Source organism: Desmodus rotundus, chromosome 3 (genome assembly GCF_022682495.2).
Source record: "Desmodus rotundus isolate HL8 chromosome 3, HLdesRot8A.1, whole genome shotgun sequence".
NCBI classification, from domain to species: domain Eukaryota; kingdom Metazoa; phylum Chordata; class Mammalia; order Chiroptera; family Phyllostomidae; genus Desmodus; species Desmodus rotundus.
The window spans coordinates 111,612,216-111,635,804 of NC_071389.1; the positions used below are offsets into that span (position 1 = coordinate 111,612,216).

General features: G+C 39.4%; 2 protein-coding genes across 20 annotated transcripts in view; one reads left to right on the plus strand and one right to left on the minus strand.

The window, feature by feature from the left end:
* WNK1 (WNK lysine deficient protein kinase 1) overlaps nt 1–19,420 on the plus strand; it is a 144,781-nt gene extending 125,361 nt beyond the window's left edge. For 14 of the 15 annotated variants that reach the window (XM_024567251.3, XM_045196995.3, XM_024566994.3 and 11 more), the window contains 8 exons: nt 398–481; nt 988–1,048; nt 4,168–4,226; nt 6,149–6,810; nt 7,414–7,616; nt 9,049–9,243; nt 15,835–16,022; nt 16,481–19,420. In XM_024567251.3, the coding sequence (XP_024423019.1) occupies nt 398–481; nt 988–1,048; nt 4,168–4,226; nt 6,149–6,810; nt 7,414–7,616; nt 9,049–9,243; nt 15,835–16,022; nt 16,481–16,798 (1,770 nt within the window). In that variant the 3' untranslated portion in view covers nt 16,799–19,420. The remainder of the gene's footprint in view (nt 1–397; nt 482–987; nt 1,049–4,167; nt 4,227–6,148; nt 6,811–7,413; nt 7,617–9,048; nt 9,244–15,834; nt 16,023–16,480) is intronic. The other variant, XM_045197056.3, reaches the window with a different exon arrangement.
* Nucleotides 19,421–20,342: 922 nt separating this feature from the next.
* RAD52 (RAD52 homolog, DNA repair protein) overlaps nt 20,343–23,589 on the minus strand; it is a 33,871-nt gene continuing 30,624 nt past the window's right edge. For all 5 annotated transcript variants that reach the window (XM_024566742.4, XM_045196900.2, XM_024566684.3 and 2 more), the window contains exons 10-12: nt 22,404–22,487; nt 21,807–22,016; nt 20,343–20,842 (exon numbers count right to left, since the gene is read on the minus strand). In XM_024566742.4, the coding sequence (XP_024422510.2) occupies nt 20,781–20,842; nt 21,807–22,016; nt 22,404–22,487 (356 nt within the window). In that variant the 3' untranslated portion in view covers nt 20,343–20,780. The remainder of the gene's footprint in view (nt 20,843–21,806; nt 22,017–22,403; nt 22,488–23,589) is intronic.

Consider the following 23,589-nt stretch of genomic DNA (forward strand, 5'->3'; position numbering starts at 1 on the left):
CCCTCACTGGGGAACCTGGCCTGCAACCCAAGCATGTGCCCTGACTGGGAATTGAACCAGTGACCCTTTGGTTCGTACGCTGATGCTCAGTCCACCAAGCCACACCAGCCAGGGCTCAAATTTCTAAGAGGGCTTTAAGTGTGATGAGAAACAGCAATAAGACGTGGAAGGGTGAGGGTAAGGGGTAGTGCTTGCATATAGACAGGGAAAAGCATAAGTAAAGGCTAAAGAAGAATAGGTTGATAGAAGCTAAGATAGATGTATGTTTAGATTGTAGCAAAGTGTAAAAGTTATAGGTCAATCTAAAGCGTAAAACAGTATGTTCTATATTAATGGGATATTTATAGAGACTCTGAATATGCCAGAACCTATAATTACTGTGGTCATTTTCATTCAGTCTCAGCAACCTCTGGAAGGTCTTGATGCTCAGTTGAGAAGAGCACTTAGTCCAGAGACAGCTGCGGTGACATCTGTGGTGGGTGTAAGTTTTGAAAATCTTGATGAAATCTTTTCATAACCATAATATATTACTAGACCATTAATACCTATTAAGTCTTTGCTTGTTCCAGCCAACAGAAATGAGACTGGTTAATGAAAAATTAACACTGATTCAGTTGTGTAACTGGAAAAGATTTGGAGGAAACTGTACTTTAAAGTTCTAACTTCTTCCTAGGTGTGTGACACAATAATGTTCTGATTAAAACTAGTTTTTCCATGATTATTGAAGATATACTCAAAAGTACACTATGAGAAGAAAAAGCAGTATAGAAGGGTTAAGACTCAATTTCTTCTTTAAAATCTGTCTTTCTTTACATGAGGCTTATTTTTAGGCTGTTAAAAATAAAGAAAACTTCCTCAGATGTGTTTCTTCACACATACTATCTTTCTGTCTGCCCTTTATAAAGGCCAGAAGAAAGGTAGCAGGACAAAAGTTTAAGAGTGGCTGAAGCTAAAAGATTTTGTGGTATCTGTGTGTGTGTTTTGCAGCCTGTGTCCGTGGTGGCTCCAACAGCAGTTACAGAAGCAGGAGCACAGCCTCCGAAGGATGGTGAGAAGCATCTTCTTCCTCTTAGATTACCACTTCCAAACTTCCCTATATTTGATGTTAAAGGGTACTATTTCAAAGACACATTCTTAAGTAGCTGTACTTGAGACTACTTTAAAGCACATTTTTATGTGCGTCATGACCAAGGACCATTGATACTAATATCCAAGAGCATGTAATAGTAGCAAATTAATGAATCTTTTACTCTTTTTTTTTTTCCAAGAGGGAACAATGCAAGGGGTAGTGGTAGTTTCTTAGCATAAAAGCCCTTGTTATTAGCTAGGCTAGATTTTTGCTAAGAGACACAAGGAAAATCATGCATATATATAAAAGTTAATTTACTGGTATTGGCTTTTGTGACACAATATATAGAGATAGAGATAAACTTGAATAGCATGGATGGTAGAAATACAAATGTAAGATATCAATTAATCAGTTTAAATATTATTTTTATCTATTTTTGGAGTCTTTAATGTTGGCATGCCCATAAAATATAATCTCTTTAAGAAGGCATAGTTCCAACTTAATTTTGCAAAAATTATTTATATTAGCAACTTACATATTTTATTAGGACTTTTATCATCATGTGCTTAGTCATAAGTTCACATCAGTTACTGCTGTTCTAAAGTTTTATAGTGAGTCTCTACACCTAAATCATCAGTCCCATAGAACCTAGGAAATTTAAAAGTTCTATTTTTTTGTTGCCTTTTCCTTCAGAATCAAATTTAAAAGTGAAAATACTTAAATGTGAGCTATACCTAATGCCGTGTGATTTTTGTATAGCTCATGCTTATTATTAATTTTCCCTTTTTATAATATATTCATTCTCAGTACCACCTGATACAAATATACTTCCTGTATAACTGTTAAGGTTGCCTAAATGCTCTTCTTCCTGTCTTTCTTAAATGCTAAATTTCACTTAAAACTGCAAAATATTTTCAAGGGAATTGCCTCTCTTTTTAAAATAAGTGACTTGAAAATCACTGGAACAAATTATAAAGTCTAAAAATGGAGAAATTAAAAGGGAATGTATAATATGAAAAAGTTAGCCTTTCAAATCACAGAGTAAGTGATGGAATATTTCATTAAATGGTTTGCAACAACTGGACATCCAGCCACCTGGAAAAAAACAAGGATAGATTGCTAGCCTTAGACCAAAATAAATTCCAAATGGATCAAAGATGGGAAATGGTATCATAAAATGGGACTATGAGAAGATATAAAAAGAATATTCTTTTTTTTTTTTTTTTTTTAAACTAGAGCAGGATGAACAAATTTTTTCTGTACAAGGCCAGAAAGTAAACATTTCAGGCTGTGTCAGCCATACAGTCTGACACAAGTACTCAGATCTCCACTGTAGTCTAAAAGCATCAATAGACAATGCGTACGTGAGTGAGTGTCTATGTTCTAATAAAACTTATTTACAAAAACAAGCAGTGGGTTGAATTTGGTCCATACATTGTAGCTTGCTGATTCATATGGAGAAAGGTGTTGTTATGTTTAATACCCAGCCTGGAGGCAGTAACAGATTTAAATCTTTCTACATGGAAAAAACATGCCAGTAGGTGCAAAGATAAATGAAAAACCGGGAAATGTATGTGTTCATGTATTCATATCACAAAAAGGGGTACTTTGCTAATATAAAGAGTTTTATAAATTCAGCATGGACCAAAAATTAAAAGATACAGAAAAAAGAAACTTAGACATGAAAATACTTAACTTCCTTTATGATAACAGAAATGGAAAGTAAAACTGCAAGTTATAGCATTTCTCATTTCTCATTGGTAAATTCAGAAGTTTGATAGCCACCGATGACTTGGTACAGTCTCTATGGAGATAAATTTAGTAATGTCTATTAAAGTTTTAAGTGGAAATGATTCAGCATTTCCATTCTTTGGGATTTATTCCACATACCTAAAGGAAAATATTTATTAGAGCATTTTTATAATTGTAAGAAGTTTGAATAACTTAGTGTTCAACAGTAGAAGCATGGTTAAAATGTACATTTAAAAATTCATATCTAGATGTTTCATGCATACAGTACAAAACTATGCATCCATTAAAAAGAATGAGACATTGATGAAGAATGATATCTAAGTTATATCATTTAATGAAAATATTACAGTCAGTGTTCTCCTGGTTGTATAAAATAAGGAAAATGCTAGTATAGATTCTCCATTATCTCTGGAAAGAAAATCAAACAAGTGGTTGTCCCTAGAGAGGACATAGATGCCTTCAAAGTAACTCAGAACTACTTTTACCAGTGATTCTAACACCTTTACTGTCTTGTTCTAGGATTTTGCCTAAGTGTTGCCTAACTAATTCGCCATAGCTGGTTTTCATTTTAAAAATGGGTCATAATATCCTAGGTAAAAATCTCGTTGTTCCCTTCATTTATTTATATCTTAGAGTATGAGTAACAGTATATGTGCCTGTTAACTTCAGTTTTTATAGTCTCTCTTAATATTATAGTTAAGCTGCTTTGGTTATACAGTACTTACCCCTTTCCAGTGGAGAATACATTCCAAGACCCCCAGTGGATGTCTGAAACCTCCAATAATGCAGAACCCTATATTTATACTATGTTTTTTTTTTAGTACATACATACCTATGATAAAGTTTAAATTTTTTAATTAGGCACAGTTAGAGACTCACAGCAATGACTAATAAAAAATAGAGCAACTCTACCAATATACTGTAATAAAAGTTATTTGAATGTCCTCTCTCTCTCTACTTGGAATTACCATGGGTAACTGAAACCACTGAAAGTGAACCAGTGGATAAGAGGGATTTCTGTAGGTGACTTACTTCTTCAAACAATATCATATCAACATACACCTGTACAAGTAAAGGTAGAAGGTCAATGGTAAATTTTCAGTCTTGGACAATTTTTCCCAACCAACATAATCTTTTATACTAAAGGGATCTTGTAGGAGAGCAAACAGTAACTTTCCCCTTGTTGAACAAAGCCTAAAGGGAAAAGAAGGTAAGGAAACTTTCCTTGCCTCTTAATAACTTTCCTCATCTGACATGTAGTTTTCTTTTGTCAAATTTCTGGCCAAAGGGAAAAGAAGCTAACTAAAGATGCTAATTTATTTTCCTACTCCATTTATTTGTTCCAGTGTCACAAGTTACAGCAACTAGTTCAGGAACTGGTGTTTTTAAGACAGGACGATTTCAGGTAAGACAGTCACTTTTCCTTACTTTGATTCCCTTTTTTGGGGGAATGTATATTTAATAAAATTATTACCTACCTTTTGGGACATAACTGCCAACTTTTGTATAGCATTTTATTCTTACTGTTTTCCCCAGGATTACTTTTTGGGGTGTATTTACTTCTATTCCTTTTTTCCTGTACATGTGTATATCTAAAATTGACCTTGCTTCACCTAACCATTCTTGTTAGTCATTAGGTTGCTTTTCCAACATAAGTAAAGTAACAACAGTAAACATCTTTGTATATAAAAACAGTTTTTCATTTAGGATAACCTTTAGGATTAATTTCTGAAGTAAAAATACTGGGTCAGCATCAAGTGATACATCATTTTATTCTCCCAGTTGGCCCAACAAGTGAACATTTTCTGGCTCTTAGTATGTAGTGCCGAACAAGCTTTGAAAGTAATTCTTACTACTCTTTTAACAACTACTTCCCAATTATTCTTGTTAACCTAAAGTCGTTGGTGCCAATTCAACACCAACACCAACAGGAATCCTCAGTTTGGGGTGCAGTGAAGAAAGAAACTTTATTCGGTGCAAAACAGCTCAATTGTAATACAGCATAGAATACCTGCTAGGCAGCCCTGGGGCCAGGCCCCTCTTCGGCTAGACAGCTCCTCTCCTTGCTGGTCTACTCTGTGCTGTGCTGTCTGCTCTGGCCTCCCCTGTTCTGCTCCAGAAGGATACCTTTAGGGTTTCAGCTCAGTCTTGGAAACACAGTCTTCAGTCTTCAGTGGAAAGGGGGGAAAGTACACTCCCAGAGCCAGAAGGCTGACTTGTATAGACATAAGTCCCCACTCCTAGTCCCTGATTGGTCCATCTTTGTGAAAATGAGTACTCAAAATCCTGGAAGTTTGATCCCAAAGGTACTGTCCTGATTGGTCAAGATAGAGCCACTCTTACTATTTGGTGAAGAAGTTGAAGGGACTATAGCTGCTCAGCTCTGATTGAATGGGGAAAGCCTCAATCCTGTTGGCTGAAACAGAATTTCAGGAACTTCTTTGTAAGTGCTGGCTCAGATGGCAAAAATACAATGCAGGCAAGTAGTGCAGAGGTGGGTAGTTCAGTATAGGCTTCTCCCTGGAGTATAGTTTGCATGAGAAGCCCCTGTGTAGTAATGGTTGCTAGGCTCTGTGTTATATGTGTTCTTTTTCTTTACCTTTTTAAAATTTGAGCCCAGTTAGCCACCAGGAGCCCTTCTTAGTTGGTATCTTCTTTCTCAGGATTAACATTTTCATGATAGCAATTGGAGTTGGGGATAGCACTTGGTCATGTTGATTCTTGAAGCTTAACTGGCATTTAGCATTTATTGGATCTAATCTTATTCACAAGCAACCTTCAAAATTCTGTGACCGGTTGTTACTTATATTTTTACTAAGATTTGAATGTGAGTCCTGTGGTATGAAAGTAATTTACTTAGTAAGCTTAGCCAGCCACTCAGAATCTACATGTAATGTGTACATCCCAGTACAGATACATGGTTCTCTGTAATGGTATTCTGCTTACTTTCACAATGAAAAATGAGGGACTAAGCCCTGGTTGGTGTGGCTCAGTGGATTAAGTACCAGCCCGTGAACCAAAGGGTCGCCAGTTCAATTCCCAGTCAGGGCATATGCCTGGGTTGCAGGCCAAGTCCCTGGTGGGGGGCATGCAAGAAACAACCACACATTGATATTTCTCTCCCTCTCTTTCTCTCTTCCTTCCCCTCTCTCTAAAAATAAGTAAATAAAATCTTTTTTTTTTAAAAAAAGAGGGACTATGTAAACAAATAATCAGCCTACTAACTGGCTAGGAACTAAAGTGATTCTTTTTTTTTTTATGGTCCATTCTAAAAATTAAATATTGGGGCCTTTTTTAAAAAATCTCACTTTGGTCTCTATCTATCAGGTTTCAGTTGCAATGGATGATGCCCAGAAAGAGGGTAAAAATAAGTCAGAAGATGCAAAGTCTGTTCATTTTGAATCCAGCACTTCAGAGTCTTCAGTGCTATCAAGTAGTAGTCCAGAGAATACCCTGGTGAAGCCAGGCCCTAATGGGATAACCATCCATGGTGTCTCTTCAGATATACCAGATGGTGTCCACAAAACTCCTGCCTCAGAAGCAAAGTCAGAAACTGGGCAGCCTACCAAGGTTGGACGTTTTCAGGTGACAACAACAGCAAACAAAGTAGGTCGTTTCTCTGTATCAAGAACTGAAGATAAGATCACTGAGGCAAAGAAAGAGGGACCAATGGAATCTCCTCCTTTTGTGGATTTGGAACAAGCTGTTCTTCCTGCTGTGATACCAAAGAAAGAAAAACCTGAACTATCAGAGCCTTCACATCTGAATGGGCCATCTTCTGATGTGGAGGCTGCCTTCTTAAGTAGGGATGTGGATGATGGTTCAGGTAGCCCACACTCCCCCCATCAACTGAGCTCAAGGAGCCTTCCTATCCAAAATCTAAGTCAAAGCCTTAGTAATTCACTCAATTCCTCTTACATGAGTAGTGACAATGAGTCAGATATTGAAGATGAAGACTTAAAGTTAGAGCTGCGACGACTACGAGAAAAGTAAGTATGTTTTCTCTTACAAAAGAATAATGGTAGAATTAAGACCTAACTTCTGGTGCCTGTATTAGCATTCTTTTTACTGCAGTATGCTTATGTCTCAGTTCTTTCAAAGAGAGGGTGATACGTAGTTATGAATACAGTTCTCATTGGGTCTCCTGTACTCATAAGGATCCACGGCAGTTCTAGTTAATAGAACTTCGTTAGCATCTTTATATTATTGTTACTATATTATTTTATTAAATCACTATTAACCTAATGTAGATTATTTTGGGAGGTTTTGCAGGTCATATTTAACAAACTAAATCAGAGTAGTAAATTCAGTACTCCTGTGTATAGCCTCAAAAGCCAGGAAATCTTTTTCTCCTAACACATGAACCATTCGTTGGCTGGGAACTTGTTGGATTTTGGCTTGAATAATGGAGGCAAGCAAGATGAGTTGACAAAATAGAATCTCATGGTAGTAGAAGTTAGATTAAGTACAGCTGAGGAAGAGATTCAGAAGTATGTAAATACTTGAATGGAGGTTAAAGAATATGTGGTTAATTCTTGTTTGAACAAAGGTGGTTGTAATATTTTTGAATTATATTTGGTTATCTTTCACAGACATCTTAAAGAGATTCAGGACCTGCAAAGTCGCCAGAAGCATGAAATTGAATCTTTGTACACCAAACTGGGCAAGGTTCCCCCTGCTGTCATTATTCCCCCGGCTGCCCCCCTTTCAGGGAGAAGAAGGAGACCCACTAAAAGCAAAAGCAGCAAATCTAGTCGCAACACTTCCTTGGGGAATAAAAGCCCCCAGCTTTCAGGTAAACAGCCCTGGACCAGTTCAGCCATGTCTGTCCTGTCTTTTGTTTCTGTCTCCAACCGCAAATATAACCCATTGAACATTTGTTATCTTTGTTAAATTCCAAAAGAGTTTGATTGACTTTCCTAATATTCTTACTTCCTTGAAATCTCTATTCCCCCATATACATAGTACCTCTTTTTTAGTCTATGGAAGTAGACTAGGTAAGTACAATGGCCTGTTCCATTGTAATCTATATTGCTGTCTATTTGTAGTCTTTATTTATAGTTGTTCTTAAGGATAAAACATTTAGCTTTTACTTACATTTATATTTGCTAAATGTAACTCATACCTCATATATTTCCCCAAACTCTTGGGCAGTTGGAAGAAAATACATTGATTTCTACTTATTAAGGTTCAGTTAAGTTCTTTCTCTTAATGAATGCAACTAGGTCATAATTGCAACTGGAATGAATATAAATTTCATATAGGTATTTGAGTATGTCTTAAGGGTAATTTCCTTGGTCAAAGTTTTTATGTCATTTTACCTGTATTGGAATAAAGAAGTTCCCAGTGTTTGTAATTGAAAAGATAGTTAAATCATAACCTATAATGAAAAATGTCTATTTTGATTGTGATAGACAGTTTTTATTTACCCTTTGGTATAATTATGGTAATGTTAACAGGTAATTAGTTGAAAAATGAAAAAGTCCAAAATAGTTTATGCTCATATTTGCTCTTTAGGTCTAATATAAATATGTTGGAGAGTAGTTGCAAACTCCTTAGCAGCTTTCCATTCCCCGGAAGCTTTTAGAGACCCAAAATTTTCTCTAGCATGTTCGAAACAATTCAGTAGTAGAGATGTGATTATAGGGATATCAGCTTATTCAGACATATTTTTTGGAGTGGACTTCTATTCCAGTAGTTACTAGGAAATGGAGAAATTAATTTCAAGACACTTGACTAGTGATTGAAGGCCAGCTACCAAGAATAATTTTAAATATGCATTACTGTAGTCACCTACCTCATTTTTTGATACCTCTTTTGTACTTGATTTGACACCTGCTTACAAGAAAAATTGAGCAGGCACTGCTTGCCAAACTTACTTGTATCATGATCCAACTCAGTGTTCTATCGTAGGGTGAAAGAGGCAGTTGTAGAACTGCAAAATGCGATTCTCTTATATCTACTACCTATTCTAGCCTTCTTACTCAGGTCAGATTTGTGAACCATCTAGGTTATCTAAAGCTAAAAATCTCTCAGGATAGTTTTCTGTAGCCCTATTAACTGTTCACGCTCATGTCATTCCTCACTTCCCCTCCTGTTGGTTCATTATTTATAGCTTTTGACCCATTAATCACTCAGTGATACAAATGGGAGGAATAAGGACAGTACCTACTAAGTGCATTGGGAAAGGTATACAGGTTTCCTTATGCCACTTTATCCTCTGGCAGGTAATTTGTCTGGTCAGAGTGCAGCTTCAGTCCTACACCCCCAGCAAACCCTCCACCCTCCTGGCAACATCCCAGAGACTGGGCAGAATCAGCTGTTACAGCCTCTTAAGCCATCTCCCTCCAGTGACAACCTCTATTCAGCCTTCACCAGTGATGGTGCCATTTCAGTACCAAGCCTTTCTGCTCCAGGTCAAGGTAAGAAAGTAAAGAAACCATCATCTTCCAAAAACATTAAAATGAGATATTGCCATATCCAGGACAAAGAAGCCTGATGAGGAACCTGTTGCTAAGATGGGTTGGAAGAGCACCTGACCAGATCACTGCTTGGATGTTGTACACTTCCAAGGATCTTTGGGCTGAATGGGTGGGGGTGGTGATTAGCTTAGGTGCACTCAGCACTTCCATCAGGTGAAATAGCTCATTTTCAAGGGATTCCAGCAAAAAGTTGTGTCTGTGACCTATATGAAGAACTCATTTGGGATTTGCCAGTGTAGACTTTTTAAACTTCTAAGTATGGCAGTAGCATACTAAGATGAATAGTCCTACAATTCAGTTTATTTATATATATATAATCTACTTTTCAAATATAGTTTTATTAATGATCATTCAAAACATTCCTGAAGAAGAAAGAACTTCTAGTAACATTGGAACAATGTTAAGGAGGTGGGTGTCTGGGTAGAAAAGAATAGGAAGAAACATGGCCATATGGATAGCTAGCTTAGGCGCTTTTGCCATGCCACAGTGTTGTTGAAATTACAGATTAGGTTGCCTCTTCACAAGGTAAATGGATTGTTGGTAAGAGTGCAAACTAGCATTATTCCCACTGTGAAAAGCTTCGGCTTTTTGCAGATGGAGGGAATTGAGGCCTAATTTTCCTATCCTGTATATCTGACCTTTCCCTAGAAGCTTGTTCTTCTGTGTGCCATTGTAGCGCATCTCACCACTCCAGCCTCCAGTTTCTAACATCATGTAGTTGTGTTCTGTCTCTTCTCTCTGTTATTCCCTGTTTCTCCCCTCTCACAGGCTGTGCGAAGTTTAACTGTGCATCTGAGCAGGTGACATTCAAACCTGGTGGCAGGAGGACCCGATTTCTGAGTACGCCCTGCTTGGCTCTTTGTGTGTACACCTTTACTCCTTCCTCGTCCTTGTTTTTCTGCTGCTTGGATCTGCTGTTTCATGCAGTTCATTTTCATTTGTCTCTGTGTATCATCTACTCGGTGGCTTGGCTGAACTGTTACCCTCAGAAGTTTGGGTCCCTGTGTTATTATGATAAAAGATGTAGAAATGATAACAGGTTTCTATAAACTTCAAAACAACTTTCTGGTAGAATTGCTTCTTTATAGATCCATAACAGGGAAGATACAGTGTCGGGCTACATAGACTGCTGGTTCCTTTAGAATAATGAAGACTGAACTTCATAGTCCTGTTCAGTACTGCCCCTTGCTTTGTCATTAGAAGTAACAGAAAGCATCTTGACTACTGATGCACTTAGATTCTGGCAGCAGGTAAAAGTTTTACCCTATTTTTCAGAAGAGGTTGGAATTTTTTTCTAATCAAGCCTAACCATCTGTCATTTGAAAGATGCTAGAATTTCTTCATTGAATCCTTTCACCACCACTGTCTTCTAACTTCATAAAATTAGAGGTTGAAAGGGTTTCAGTGTAGTTATTTTCATAAAGCATTTATTCTATTAAGACCAAATCCAAGCACCTGCATGTGAAAATGGTCTTTTTAACTTACTGTATTTTGCCATGTATAATGTGTTCCCGTGTATAGTGTGCACCCACATTTTTGGTCCAAACTTTCAGGAAAAAACTTTCGTTTTAATTTTTTAATTCAATTTTTTATTTATTTACATTTAGATTCTTGTTTTTTGTATTATAAAGGAATTTTAGCATTTATTTTTGAACATATTATGGTAGAAGAAGTTTTACGTAACAAATAATTACAGAACACAAGAATAGATGCAAGATATTTCAGGTACTATCCATGTATAATGCGCATCCTTATTTTTCCCTCAAAAATTAGGGCAAAAACAGTACGTGTTATTCACAGCAAAATACAGTAATTGCTGGGATTTTCTAGCTTTCTTCTTCATTTTTCTTTGTTTTAAGATTTTATTTACTTTTAGAGAGAGGGGAAAAGAGAAAGAAATAGAGGGAGAGAAACATCAATATGTGGTTGCCTCTCGTGCATCCCCCTACTGGGGACCTGGCCTGCAACCCAGGCATGTGCTCTTACTGGGAATCGAACTGGTGACCCTTTGTTTTGCAGGCGGCACTCAATCCACTGAACCACAGCAGCCAGGGCTTCAGCTTTCTTCTTAAAGACAAGACACAATAGCAAGTCACCCAAAATCTCCAGCCCATTTTCCCCGTCTGTGAAATGGAGATGATGCCTGTCTTTCTTCTAGGGTTGTACAAATCAGATTAAGTCGTGTATACAGAAACAGGCAGCACTGGGGAAGTGCACATTTCCCTATGATTGGCCACTGCCTGCCTGGCACATGGTCATCAGTAAATGGATACTGAAATAAAATTTAATAAACAAAAATAGGGCTCAAATAGAAAATCTTTTGCTAGAATTTAGGTAAAGATCTCTGTTAAGGCCTCAAACTTCTGATGTGGTTATTGAAGTGCTTGTTAAATGCATGTGCTAAGAGGCCGTCATTCTTTCTGAGTATAGTTCTGAGGCCGTTGGGCCTCCCCCACACATCCCTAGTCCAGAACTATTTGACAAAGGATGTGGAAGACATTAGCCAATTTGGGAGTTTTCCAAGCATGTGTGATTTTTGAGCATTCAGATCAATAACTTTCTGGTAAAACTAGGCTGGACCAAGCATATTAGCATCTTGACACTTAAATAAGCACTTAATTTATATGTCCAGCTAGAAAGATGAAAAGACATTAATAGGAGGAGACAAGTGTTTCAAAGCAGAATGTGACATGTCTGGCCTATGTCATATCCCCTGAAATGTCTAAGAGGGAATAACGAGAACCAAGGCATTTTGTAATCTGACAGGTACCACTTCAAAGTAGTTCAGTAAATTCTCATCACACTGTTAAAGGTAGGTGGTATTACACTGTTGTTCAAATGAAAGTGTTCCAAAATACTAACTCTTACCTCTTCCTTTTGGGTCTAAAATGAGAGGCCCGACATCTGTTGAAGGCACATCAGTATATATTTTATAAGCCTTGGTGAATGAATTTCAAGAGGCAGTTTTAAAGCAAATGTGAGAACAAAAAACTGGTGTTTATAGGCATGGAGGTCTTAATAGTTTTGAATGCATTATTTTATGCTCTCAAACTAGATAATGGTTTAGAAGCATGGCTTGCCTTAATGCTTTATTTATGTTCAGAAGTTGCTTGTTTTCCATATACTTTTTAGAGATCTTTCTAGAGGGGAAAGCGTTAGTGTCTATGTCTAGGATGTGGAAATATATTAGCCAATTTAAATTATGTGACAACTGCAAAATGGTACTGTCAGCCTACTGTGATAGAATTGCTAATGCATTTAATTGAGTGCTTTTTAATAACCCAGCAGGAGAAACAGAAAGTGGGACAGGGTCAGTGGAAAGACTGCTTGGGTATTTGAAATTCAAGCAGTGAGTTCTGAGACACTGGAGTACCTCCCCATCCCAGAACCTTGATGCGCAGGGCGTTACTGTTTTAGATACAAAGATTGGGTATGGAAACTCAGCTTCGGTCAGCCAGGTACCACAGTCCATTAGATAACCGAGTTAAGGCTAACAGCCAGGAAGGTACATCCCATAGAACTACATCTCTGGCAAGGGCTCCAGGTCCTACCAGTCTGTCTCCCCTCCTGCTTTCTCTTGCTGGGACTTTATGTGCTGTTTGGAGATTCTAAATATTTTACACTGATGTTTCTTTATTTTTAACACATTGCTCTCTCTTTGTGCTTCAGGGAAGATGGTGAAAAAAGTCTGTCCTTGCAACCAGCTCTGTAGTAATTATCTTTTTTTTCTGTTATTTTTGGTCTTTAATTGCCAAGCTTATTATCCATGAGCTCTTTGAACCTCGAAGCCTCACAACTCACTGATTCCCAACTTCCATCTCTCTAGTTCTGCACCCTTTTCTAATATTCTTTAACATGCTTAATTGCTGACCAGTGGCTGTCCTTCCAGATTAAGAAATCACCTCACAGTCAAGTGTTTTCAGTGGTGACCCCTGTGAGCCTACCTCTGTGACAGTTATGGCTGGTGTACCCATGAATATGCACACAGAGACCAAGGATTCCTGAGTCCTTTGAGAAAGAATTCTTTAGTCAGCAAATAGGTACCAGCCACTGGAAAATCAGCAGTGGTCAAAGCATACAGTTCTGCTAGTTCGGTGAGGCAAGAAACATGATTTTGTAGAGTTTGGCTTCTTAGATTCATGGCCTCTCATTAAAGTACAGACGGTTCACCAACCCTGCAGGCCACCTAGAGGGTCAATCAGAAAACATTCTACTTGGGATATACTGGGCAGTAAGTTGTGGCTACTAATAGGTTGTCATTACTAGGCTCTGGCAACATGGGGGTAGGTATGGCACAAGAAAATGGACAAACAGATTTTTGGTGGTGAAGCATAATCTACTTTTGAGATGTTTTCAGCAGAACTGAGAAAGGTTTAGAGGTAAGTCAGTATATGCTGGAAGGCACATGGTGTTCTCAGAAGTATTTGTATTACAGATGTTCTTAAATACTTTATTACTAAAATGGACTAAATGCACTACATGTTCTCCTAGTTTTTATAGTCAGCTTTTCCCAGGAGTTACTTTCTGGTCAGAAAGGGATGTTTTATTTCCTTCTTTAAGGAGAAGGTCTGTTTTCAGAAGCCAGTATAAGAAGGTCAGCTGTTTGGTTGACTCTTCCTTGTGGTATAAGCCCCACTTTCAGAGTCCAGTATTGTATAATGTAGATTAAAAATAAAAAATTAAACTTGGTTATAAAGGGGCCTCACAGCATGAAAGGAGACAAGCATGAGACTAGAGAGGTGTGACTCCCAGCACGAGCTTTGTGAGTACTCTGTGTTCACCTCTACAGAGCTTCTTGTGTTTGGCTTTTGACAGCTCTGCTCACCTGGGATGATTTCTGTTTTTGTTTTGATCGTCTCTTGAAGCTCACCAAGCAGTAATCACTCAAGCAGGATGCTAGTCCTCATGCATGCGATCGCTTGCCTTCTGGGTTTCACCATCACTACTGCCATCCTCACTGCCTCTGCTTCCCACCCCACCACTGTCTCCCTCCTGTGAGTCGAGGAGGCTGTTTCCTGTGCTTGTCCACTTGTCCACTTGGGTGTCCTGTACCGTCGGGGAAATGAGTCTTCCCTTCACACTGTGTGTGCAATAGCAGCCCCTGTGGCTCCAGCGGGCACCGAGAGGGAACTGACACACGCACTGCAGCAGTTCCATGTCTTGCCTTGGTGTTAAGAAGCATGTGACCTTCCTCTGCAGCTTCACCTCAGAATTAGCTGTTACTCAAGTACAGACATGCTTGTGTGTGCCATTCCCTGGGTAGTGTGGTATAAACTAGGCCAGTGACGGATTATAAAGGGCTTTTCAATGGCAGAGTTGCTTCAGGTATGCTGCTGCGCTCTGGTGCTGCTTTGACCTTGAAAGCCAGAAGATGTATGCGTTTATTGAGTCCCCAGCATTCCTCGGATATCTTAAGGCCTAGTGGCTAACAACTTCAGTGCCTTTTATTTATTCTGCAGCAAATGTGAAACTTGGTAAGAAAGTGGGGATGAGAGTAAAAATACAAGACCATGACTCTTCTTTCCCTCTTCCCTAAAACTTGCCTCTCCGTACTATCTTCAGTGTGCCCTCCAGCAGAGCCGAAATCAGGCAGGATACAGACTCCTTTCTTTCTCATCAAACCATAGAAATAGAATTCCTTCATCATACCTCAAAGCTTCCTCCTCCCGTTTGCATTCCTACCTCAGCTGAATGTTCCCATTGCTTCCACATGAGAGTGCTTGCTCTTCTGGGAAGAGGTGGGGGTGGAAGGGCTGAGAATCCTCGAACCAGTTGAAACTTAGGTCATCTTCAGGAATAGCTTGACTTCCTGGAGTTGAAAGATACAGGCACACAATAAACTTAACTCACAAGCTATCTCGGGCCTTTACTCATAGGAAATTGGGAGAGGTTGAAGCCTTAATTCCTCCCAAGTTTATGTTTACAAATTTGTGTTTATGGGTCCAGATGAAAGTTTTTTGAACAGAGCTTGCTGTTTGTTTCTCTTACCACCTCTTTCTACTAGAGAATGGCTAACGATTATCCCAGTGTCAGTGTGGTTTGGGAAACTTTCTTTTCCTGGGCAAGCACCTATTTTTGCATTTCTGTAACTCCTACTTGAATCCTGCCCCAGTGCTCAAGAAATCACCTTGTTTTCCCCTGCGTTCCACAACATTCTAGAGTAACTAGCCTCCCTGACCATCCCACACCTCCCTCATCAATACGATCCTAGGAGCGATCTCTGGCAGTAAGTTTCAGTACTCTGAGATGCTGTGCGATTGGGCTGACAGAGGCCCCTGCCCTTTGTGCTGTCCATCATCCTGAATTATTTAGCCTTCTTGCAGCTCCTGAAGAGAATCTGGTTTCGTTACCTGTTCTGCCAAAGCATTGGCTAAGTAAGACCTTGGACTCTTCCTTCCTTTCTTGCATGGCTTCCTGTCCATCCTCTCCCCATTCTGTGGCTTGCCAGTCATCATTCTGTGACGCTTTTCCCATTCATTAAATTCCAAATTCCTTTTAATGGTTATATTCTGTTGCTTCTTCTAACTCTAGGGACCAGCAGCACAAACACTGTTGGGGGAACAGTGAACAGCCAAGCTGCCCAAGCTCAGCCTCCTGCTCTGACCTCCAGCAGGAAGGGCACGTTCACAGACGACCTGCACAAGCTGGTAGACAATTGGGCCCGTGATGCCATGAATCTTTCAGGCAGGAGAGGAAGCAAAGGACATACAAACTACGAGGTAAGTTTTCCCTTTTGTGTCACTTGGCACATCTGGGTTGGAGATGATAGAAACTACCTGGCCCAGTGCTTAACATTTCAGGCCATGGCCTTCTTTAGTGTTTAATTGTTTAATTTTAACACGTTTAGGAAAACAAGAAAAAAAAACCAACCCAGGTATCCTTTAATTTTTCCTTCCCTGTATCCTTCTTTCCCTATCGGGCAACTCAGTTTTTTCTTCCCTTTTCCTTTAATGCCCTGAACTGCATGCCCATGCATACACACACGCATGACACCACCCACTTCCAGTCAGAATAGTTATTCTCACCCTGTTTGGTAAGTGTGAAGAGCCATAATAATAGAAAGATTTCATAAGATTACAACAGTCCCGGTTGTAAAATTGTATTTTAGTACCGCCCTTTTCACACTCGTGCATGTTATGCTTATACCATACTTTACAATGAGCTGTTTTGTTTTCAGGGCCCTGGGATGGCAAGGAAGTTCTCTGCACCTGGTCAGCTGTGCATCTCCATGACCTCAAACCTCGGTGGCTCTGCCCCCATCTCTGCCGCATCAGCTACCTCTCTAGGTCACTTCACCAAGTCTATGTGCCCACCACAGCAGTACAGTTTTCCAGCTCCACCCTTTAACACTCAGTGGAGTGGGACGGGTGGCCCCACACCACAGCCGCTTGGGCAGTTCCAGCCTGTGGGGACTGCCTCCTTACAAAATTTCAACATCAGCAATTTGCAGAAATCCATCAGCAATCCCCCAGGTTCCAACCTGAGGACCACTTAGTCAGACCTAGAGATGTTAACTGAGTAGATTTGGGGGCAGGAGAAGGGAGTGCTGACTACTAGGGCTGCATTTAACTGATTATTTGCTAACTACTAGTGCTGCATTTAACTGATTATTTCTTGCCAGAAAGGAATGTTTTTAGTACTGCTTAGAGCCCTCAGGAAGGAGAGTGTTCCTCCCCTTTTGCCATCAATTGGAGTGGACAAGAAGGAAAGAGCAACTTTCTTGTGGTGGGGCATCTTCAGATTGTGTTTTCCTGTTTCCCTGTACCCACAGCGAGGGCTAGCAAAGAGAAAGGCTTTATCAGAAAGCTACTAGAGCGCTCAAGGGAAAACCAAAACCCTTCTGTATTTTCAAGTGGGTGGAGCTCTTTTTGGGGTACCCACACCAAGTCCCTATTCCCTCAAAAATCTAAACCACAAGACAAAAAGTATTGGGCTCTCTCCTACCCTGTCCCCCTACCCAATCCCCACTTTTTTTCCTTTCTTTTTTTCTCTCTTTAGAACCCAGAGAAAAACACCAGGAGACTGAGGCTTCAACCCTTTCTTATGATAGGTCATTAGTGCTTTAAGCAAATGATAGCAGCTTTGCCTGCAGCATTAGCAATTAGGAAAAAAAAGTTCCCTGCGGACATGTAACTTGCCATCAGTTTTGATGTGGAAACACTGTGATATATAAATGTTGTTGGACAACAGTAGTTTTAAGATGAAAATATGAAAGGTTTAAAAAGTTGGGAAAAAAAGCTAGCTCTGTCCTTTACTTATTGAGACACTTTAACTTTTTCCTTTGTACTTCCATTGTATTAGATAAATAAATGTGAATGTAAAATTGTATAAATTACTGTACTTGAATACTTCTGTTCAACCAGTATTGCTTGCTGGATTTTTTAGTGCCTTGGACTTATATTGCTTCTGCCATTAGCATCAACTTCTCATCAGACCCCAGATCAGCAAAGGGCATATGGAAGGAAATCTAAGGTCCACGTGACCCCAGCAGTGGATGAGGCCAAAGGGAAATTGAAAGATTTTTTTTTATAAGTAATTTAACAATTTTGTCTAGAGCAGGTGTCAGATGAGCAGGGTGAGAAGTTAAGTTGACATCGGTGGTTGAAAGCAGGAAGTGTTTGCGGAGGGGTGCTGGGGCAAAATCGGGCAATTGAAAAGAGTAAGATGCTATGTGAAAGTGAAAGAAACTTTCAATAAGTGAAAGAAAAAGACTAAAAGTGGGAGAACATAATTTGTTTAGAAGATACGTGATGCCTGGCCAGTGGATGCCATAGCCTTACTCATTTGAGCTGGGCTTGAACAGACCTAGAAGAAATGGCTGAATATAAAGGGAAGCAGGTTTTGAAGCTGGGAAACGTGATAGTGGAAAGTCATAGGTGGAGAAGGTCGCTCTAAGAACTGTTTGGGTTGCTTTCCTCTTGTTGCAAATGTACCAGGCATTTCTCAGCTTGAGGGTACTGTATGTTTTTTGCGAAAAGTGGACCTACATCTGAATTAAGCGTTGTCGGAAAGAATACTTTTTCTTCCTGCTCTTCTATATGTCCAAATGGTTGCAGGATCACATCTTTTATGCCACCTTTATTTCTGCAGTTGCAGCTGATGTTCTCACATTTCATATTAACAAATATTCTCCTTAAGTAATAACTGCAACCAACCAGTATTATTTAGCTATGCCTAGTTGTAATGGGCAGTTCTATTATTTTCAGAGCTTTCAGGAAATACTCTCCTAATTGGCTAAGTTGGGATCTTTACTCTCTCAGAAGACGGGCGGGGGGAAGCTAGGACTCTTAATTTTGGGGGTGCTTCTTGTCTTGACTCTTGAGTTGGGGAATTGACATATTCTAACCTCTTACCCACCTCAATAGCACATCCCAGGAGTGATTGCAATAGGAAGAGCATGGTTGGCTCTCCTATCCTGTTGTTCCTTTGTGGGCCCTGTCTCCTTAAGTTAGCCTCGGCCCCAAAGACACAAATGAAAGCAGAAGATTTTAGCAATGTAGAAATGAACAGGGCGTGGCTTCCAAGCCCTCCTTCAAAATTGTTTACTTATCCTCTGCTTATAATTCTTGGGGAGATGGTAAGAGTAAGGCTAGAACAAAGAAGGTGGCCAAATAAGAAACAGACCACCTAAGATAAATAAAACAATACTTTCTACTAGGGAAACGAGCAAACCAAATGCAGCACATTGTTTGTTATTTTGGTTTAATAATGTTGGTATCTCTTCACTCACAAAAAAGTAAGAACTGGTTTTATTTACTGTTGATTTTTTTTTCCCTCCTGTGGATGAAATAACTGAAGCCTAGAGGAATGAACTAGTGCTACTGAAATGTTTAAATTATTTTTGTTAATAGTACACTTTGAGTATCTTTTTTCCACATTAAAAAAAAGATCTTTCTGAATTATAAATGTTTTCCTTACATTATTTAACAATGTACACTGTTTTAAAAAATGAATAAACTGAATTCAAACTTTGGGTTTCTCTGCAGCCGTTAATTGTACATTTTGCACTAACTCTGGGTGTTGCGCTTCCTGTAAGATTGCACTTTGTGCTTCAGTTTGTTACCTTTGTAGACTTATTTAATGAAACCATTCAAATAAACCAAACTTGCTTTGTTGAGTTGTGAGGTTTCATTTCCAGCCAGTTCCTCTTGATTTCATTACCTGTTTTGTGTGTAATTTATAACTGGATTCCTAACTTAAAAAACTTTTTAGGGGCAGTTCTGATCTGAAATGAGGATATGCTGCAGACAAAGATGGTATTTACTCTGAAGAAGATGGTAAGGATATCAAAATCAAAAGATGACTATGTGACCAAATCTGCCTCTTCATCTTCCCAAGGAGTGGAAATGGCTGGCTGCCTTCTGTGCATTAAGAGCTCCTTGCCTCAGGTTCCTGCTTCCTACAAATGGGTCTATTATCCAAAAAAAAAAAAGAGTGAAAGCCAGTGCTTCAAGATTAGATGAGAGGTACAGCTGAAAGAGCATCTTAAAAAGTAAATTTGTGCCCTGGCTGTTGTGGCTCAGTGGATTGAGTACCAGCCTGTGAACCAAAGGGTCACAGTTCAATTCCCAGTCAGGGTACATGCTTGGGTTGTGGGCCAGGTCCCCCAGTAGGGGGCACGTGAGAGGCAACCACACATTGATGTTTCTCTCCCTCCCCCTCTTTCTAAAAACAAAATCTTAAAAAAATAAACAAAGTAGCAAACTCATTATTTAAGAGAAAGAATTGTAAAACATCTACGGAGCACCACAGAAAAAAATGTTCAAGTGGGTCATATATCTGAAATGGGAAAATAAAAACAGCTGCTTATATTTTCTATTTTGTTACAAAGTAATGGATTTTGTGCTCTTGGAATCTCTTTTTTAGGCCTTAGATCATTGTTTCCTTAATTAAACAAGAGAACTGTCACAGATGAGGATAACAGTCTGGACTGATGCACAGCAGTAAAACCCCACTGTGGGCTTTGTTCTGAGCACGACGAACAGTCCTCACGTGGGTAATATTAGAACTTGGTGCCCTCAGGTGAAAGAAGGCAGAGATCACTCACAATAATTTAATGTGGGTAGTTGTTTAAAAGAGTATATAGGGAATAATTGGTAATGGAAAAAAATACAGTAAGAAATGAACAAAATTTAAAAGAAAAGTTGGTGCTTATATTACTTGTAGCCGCTGGTGATTCCTAAAAGTTACACATTTATTAACAATAGTTAGGAATAAAAAAGAGCCTCAAAAGCCCTAGAAAAGGTATTTAATCTCCCCAAAGCCTACTGCAGTGTGCGACAAGCTGTTTTAAAGTCCTTATTTTCCATCTACTCAGCTTTATCTGCAGTAGGCTCCAATAGTCAAAGCCTTTGGAAAAGTTCAAGATGAAGCGAGTGAGTCCTTGTAAATAAAGCTCATTCCCTAGGAATGATGGGTAATTCCATGGCCAAAAAGCAGTTTTCTCTGACAGTCCAGTGATGTGACCTGAGTTTTCTTCAAGATGGATCCATCTTCCTTTTTTTCGTGTCCTGGTTCTTCCTATAGGAATCACAGTTGCCTATGGAAGAAAAAGCTATTAAGATACAGGTCCCTTGGTTTTAAAGTCAACTCACAGCTAGTAATTTCTGAACTGTATTAGGTAAAAACCAAATTTAAACTAAAAACCTAAACCTGAAAATTTTTATGAGGAAACATCCCTCTGTTAACTTGTCTAGATCAAGTTGCACCAATAATCACAATGGCCCACTTTTCACTGGAAAAGCTCTGATGCGTTCACGCTAGAGCAGGGCTGTCAAACTCATTTTCACCAAGGGCCACATCAGCCTCGTGGTTGCCTTCAAAGGGCCGAAGTAATTTTAGGACTGTAGAAATGTAATTACCCCTTATTATATCCGGCCCTTTGAAGGCAACCTCAAGACTGATGTGTACCCCCCCCACCCCCCCCGTGAAAATCAGTTTGACACCTCTGCACTAGAGCTTCCCACTACCCTCAAGGGCTCAAGTTGGGACCTCAAAGGACAAGTTCTGGCTCTCAAACCAATTATCTTCTACTTTTTATTTTTAAATATATTTTATTGATCATGCTATTATAGTTGTCCCATTTTTTTCCTCTACTTTATCCCCCTCTGCATCCCCCCTCCCACCAGCATCCCCCCACCACCACCACTTAGTGTCCATGGGTCATACATGTAAGTTCTTTGGCTTCTCCAGTTCTTATACTATTGTTAACCTCCCCCTGTCTATTTTGTACCTACCATTTATGCTTCTTATTCCCTGTACTGTTTCCCCCCCTCCCCATCCCCACTGATAACCCTCCTTGTGATCTCCATTTCTGTGATTCTGTTCCTGTTCTAGTTGTTTGCTTAGTTTTTGTTTCTAGGTTCAGTTGATAGTTTTGAGTTTGTTACACTTATATTACTCTGTCATGATTTTATCCTACTTTTTAAATAGAATGTTATTCTTTAAAATTCATAGGTTTAAGCCCAGGTTCTCCCTTCAATTTTTATTCCTAAAACTGCTACCTGTTATGTTGGTGTTGGGAGTTTGGAGGTGCCACGGTTCAGATTTTGCTTGTGGATTCTGGTAGCAAAGGCTTTGTGGTGTCCCATTCTGGGTCACCATCTGGTTCTTCAGGACTGGTGTGGCAGCAGTCTGGTGGGGTTCTGGTCTAGATAGGGGCTTGATGACACTGTCCCCTGCATCTGAAGCTATAGCCCATATTTCAAAACTGTCTGCAAGGACAGAGAGCACAGGAAAATGGAGCATCGACAAACAAGGAAGTGTTCTCACATAAAGCACTGCAAACCACAGGTCATAGGAAATCCCATGCCACGAGGGCCCTATGATAGTTTTTAGAATTTCATCCCCGACTCCTAAAAGTACATCGAAGCTCCTCTTAGGGAAATAGAGGAGCTAAATGTGTGCTACTGGCAGAACTGCCATCAATCCATTCTGGGTCCTCTTTTTCCTAAAACTTTATGGGGCTATAAAACAGAAAGGATTTTTATGCCTCTTGTAGAATGTGTTTGTTGCTACCAGAGGTATCCAGCACAGTAACTTACAAGCACTTCATGGGTATTTCCTGATTAATACTTAGTATTCCTTTAGCCCCTACTGACCTTCAGGGAAGTCGCTCTCAGTGAGTGGTTCTGCACCCTCCGCTTTGGAAGTGTTGTGCTTCAAAGGAGGCGCCAGTGGCTCTGCTACAGTTCACACAGAGAGAGACCATAGACCTCAGTTGGAGGGAGCAGGCTCAGAAGTGCAGAGCTGTCTAGTGTTACACTGGTTCACAGCACAGCCAGGAGCAGAACTCAAGATTCCTGCATTCCAGTCCTACCTGTTAAAAACTCTTTTCTTCCTACCAAATTGGGGGAAACAGTTTATTTCTCCTTTAGTGGCAAAAATAGAAGGGTTACTAGAACACTTCTTAAAGCTATAACCCTTGTTCCAAGAAGATCTTTAGTAGAAATTCGATATAGAAAAAACAATATAAACTGGTTACGCGGGTAGGGCCTGGAGGACTCTTCCCCCCCCCCCACGCACACGCCACCCCAGACTTCTGCAATGGTTTGGAAGCTACCATATTTTGCCACGTATAACGCACACTTTTAGCCCAAATGTTTGAGGGAAGAATAAGGATGTACATTCATTATACATGGGTAGTACCTAAAATACCTTGTATGTGTTTTTGTGTTTTGTAATTTGTTACATAAAATTTCTTGTACCGTAACATGTTCAAAAATAAATGCTAAAATTCCTTTATAACACAAAAAACAAGTATCTAAATATAAATAAATTAAAAATTGAATTAAAAGATTTTTTTTCCTGAAACTTTGGGCCAAAAACATGGGAGCACATTATACATGGCAAAATAAATATCTAGAATAATCCTTACTAAGAACATCCCCACCAAAATACATTGTTTTTTCCCCCCTATATTAATTTCAGCATCAGTGCTGAGGGAATTATTAATGAAACCAAGTCTTCTATGAACTTTTCATAATTCTTAGGGAGAAACTGGGCAAAAATCCAATGAGTCTGGGATTGGCCCTTCCTGTTTCTACTCTCTGGGAAAGACCGAAAATAACCTCTACGTGCAGCTCCCACTGAATGTGGACACTGAAATAAACTAAAGCTCATAGATGAATAATTGCCAAAGCCCCCATTACCTTTATAAGCAAATCTGCCTTACAGTCAGCTCAGAAAGGCTTTGTGACGCAGAGACAGCCAAAGAAAATGAAGCAAAAGTTCTGTACCATGAAATTTCTAGTTCCAGGTTTTGTCAAGGCCCATTTCCTTGGTGTT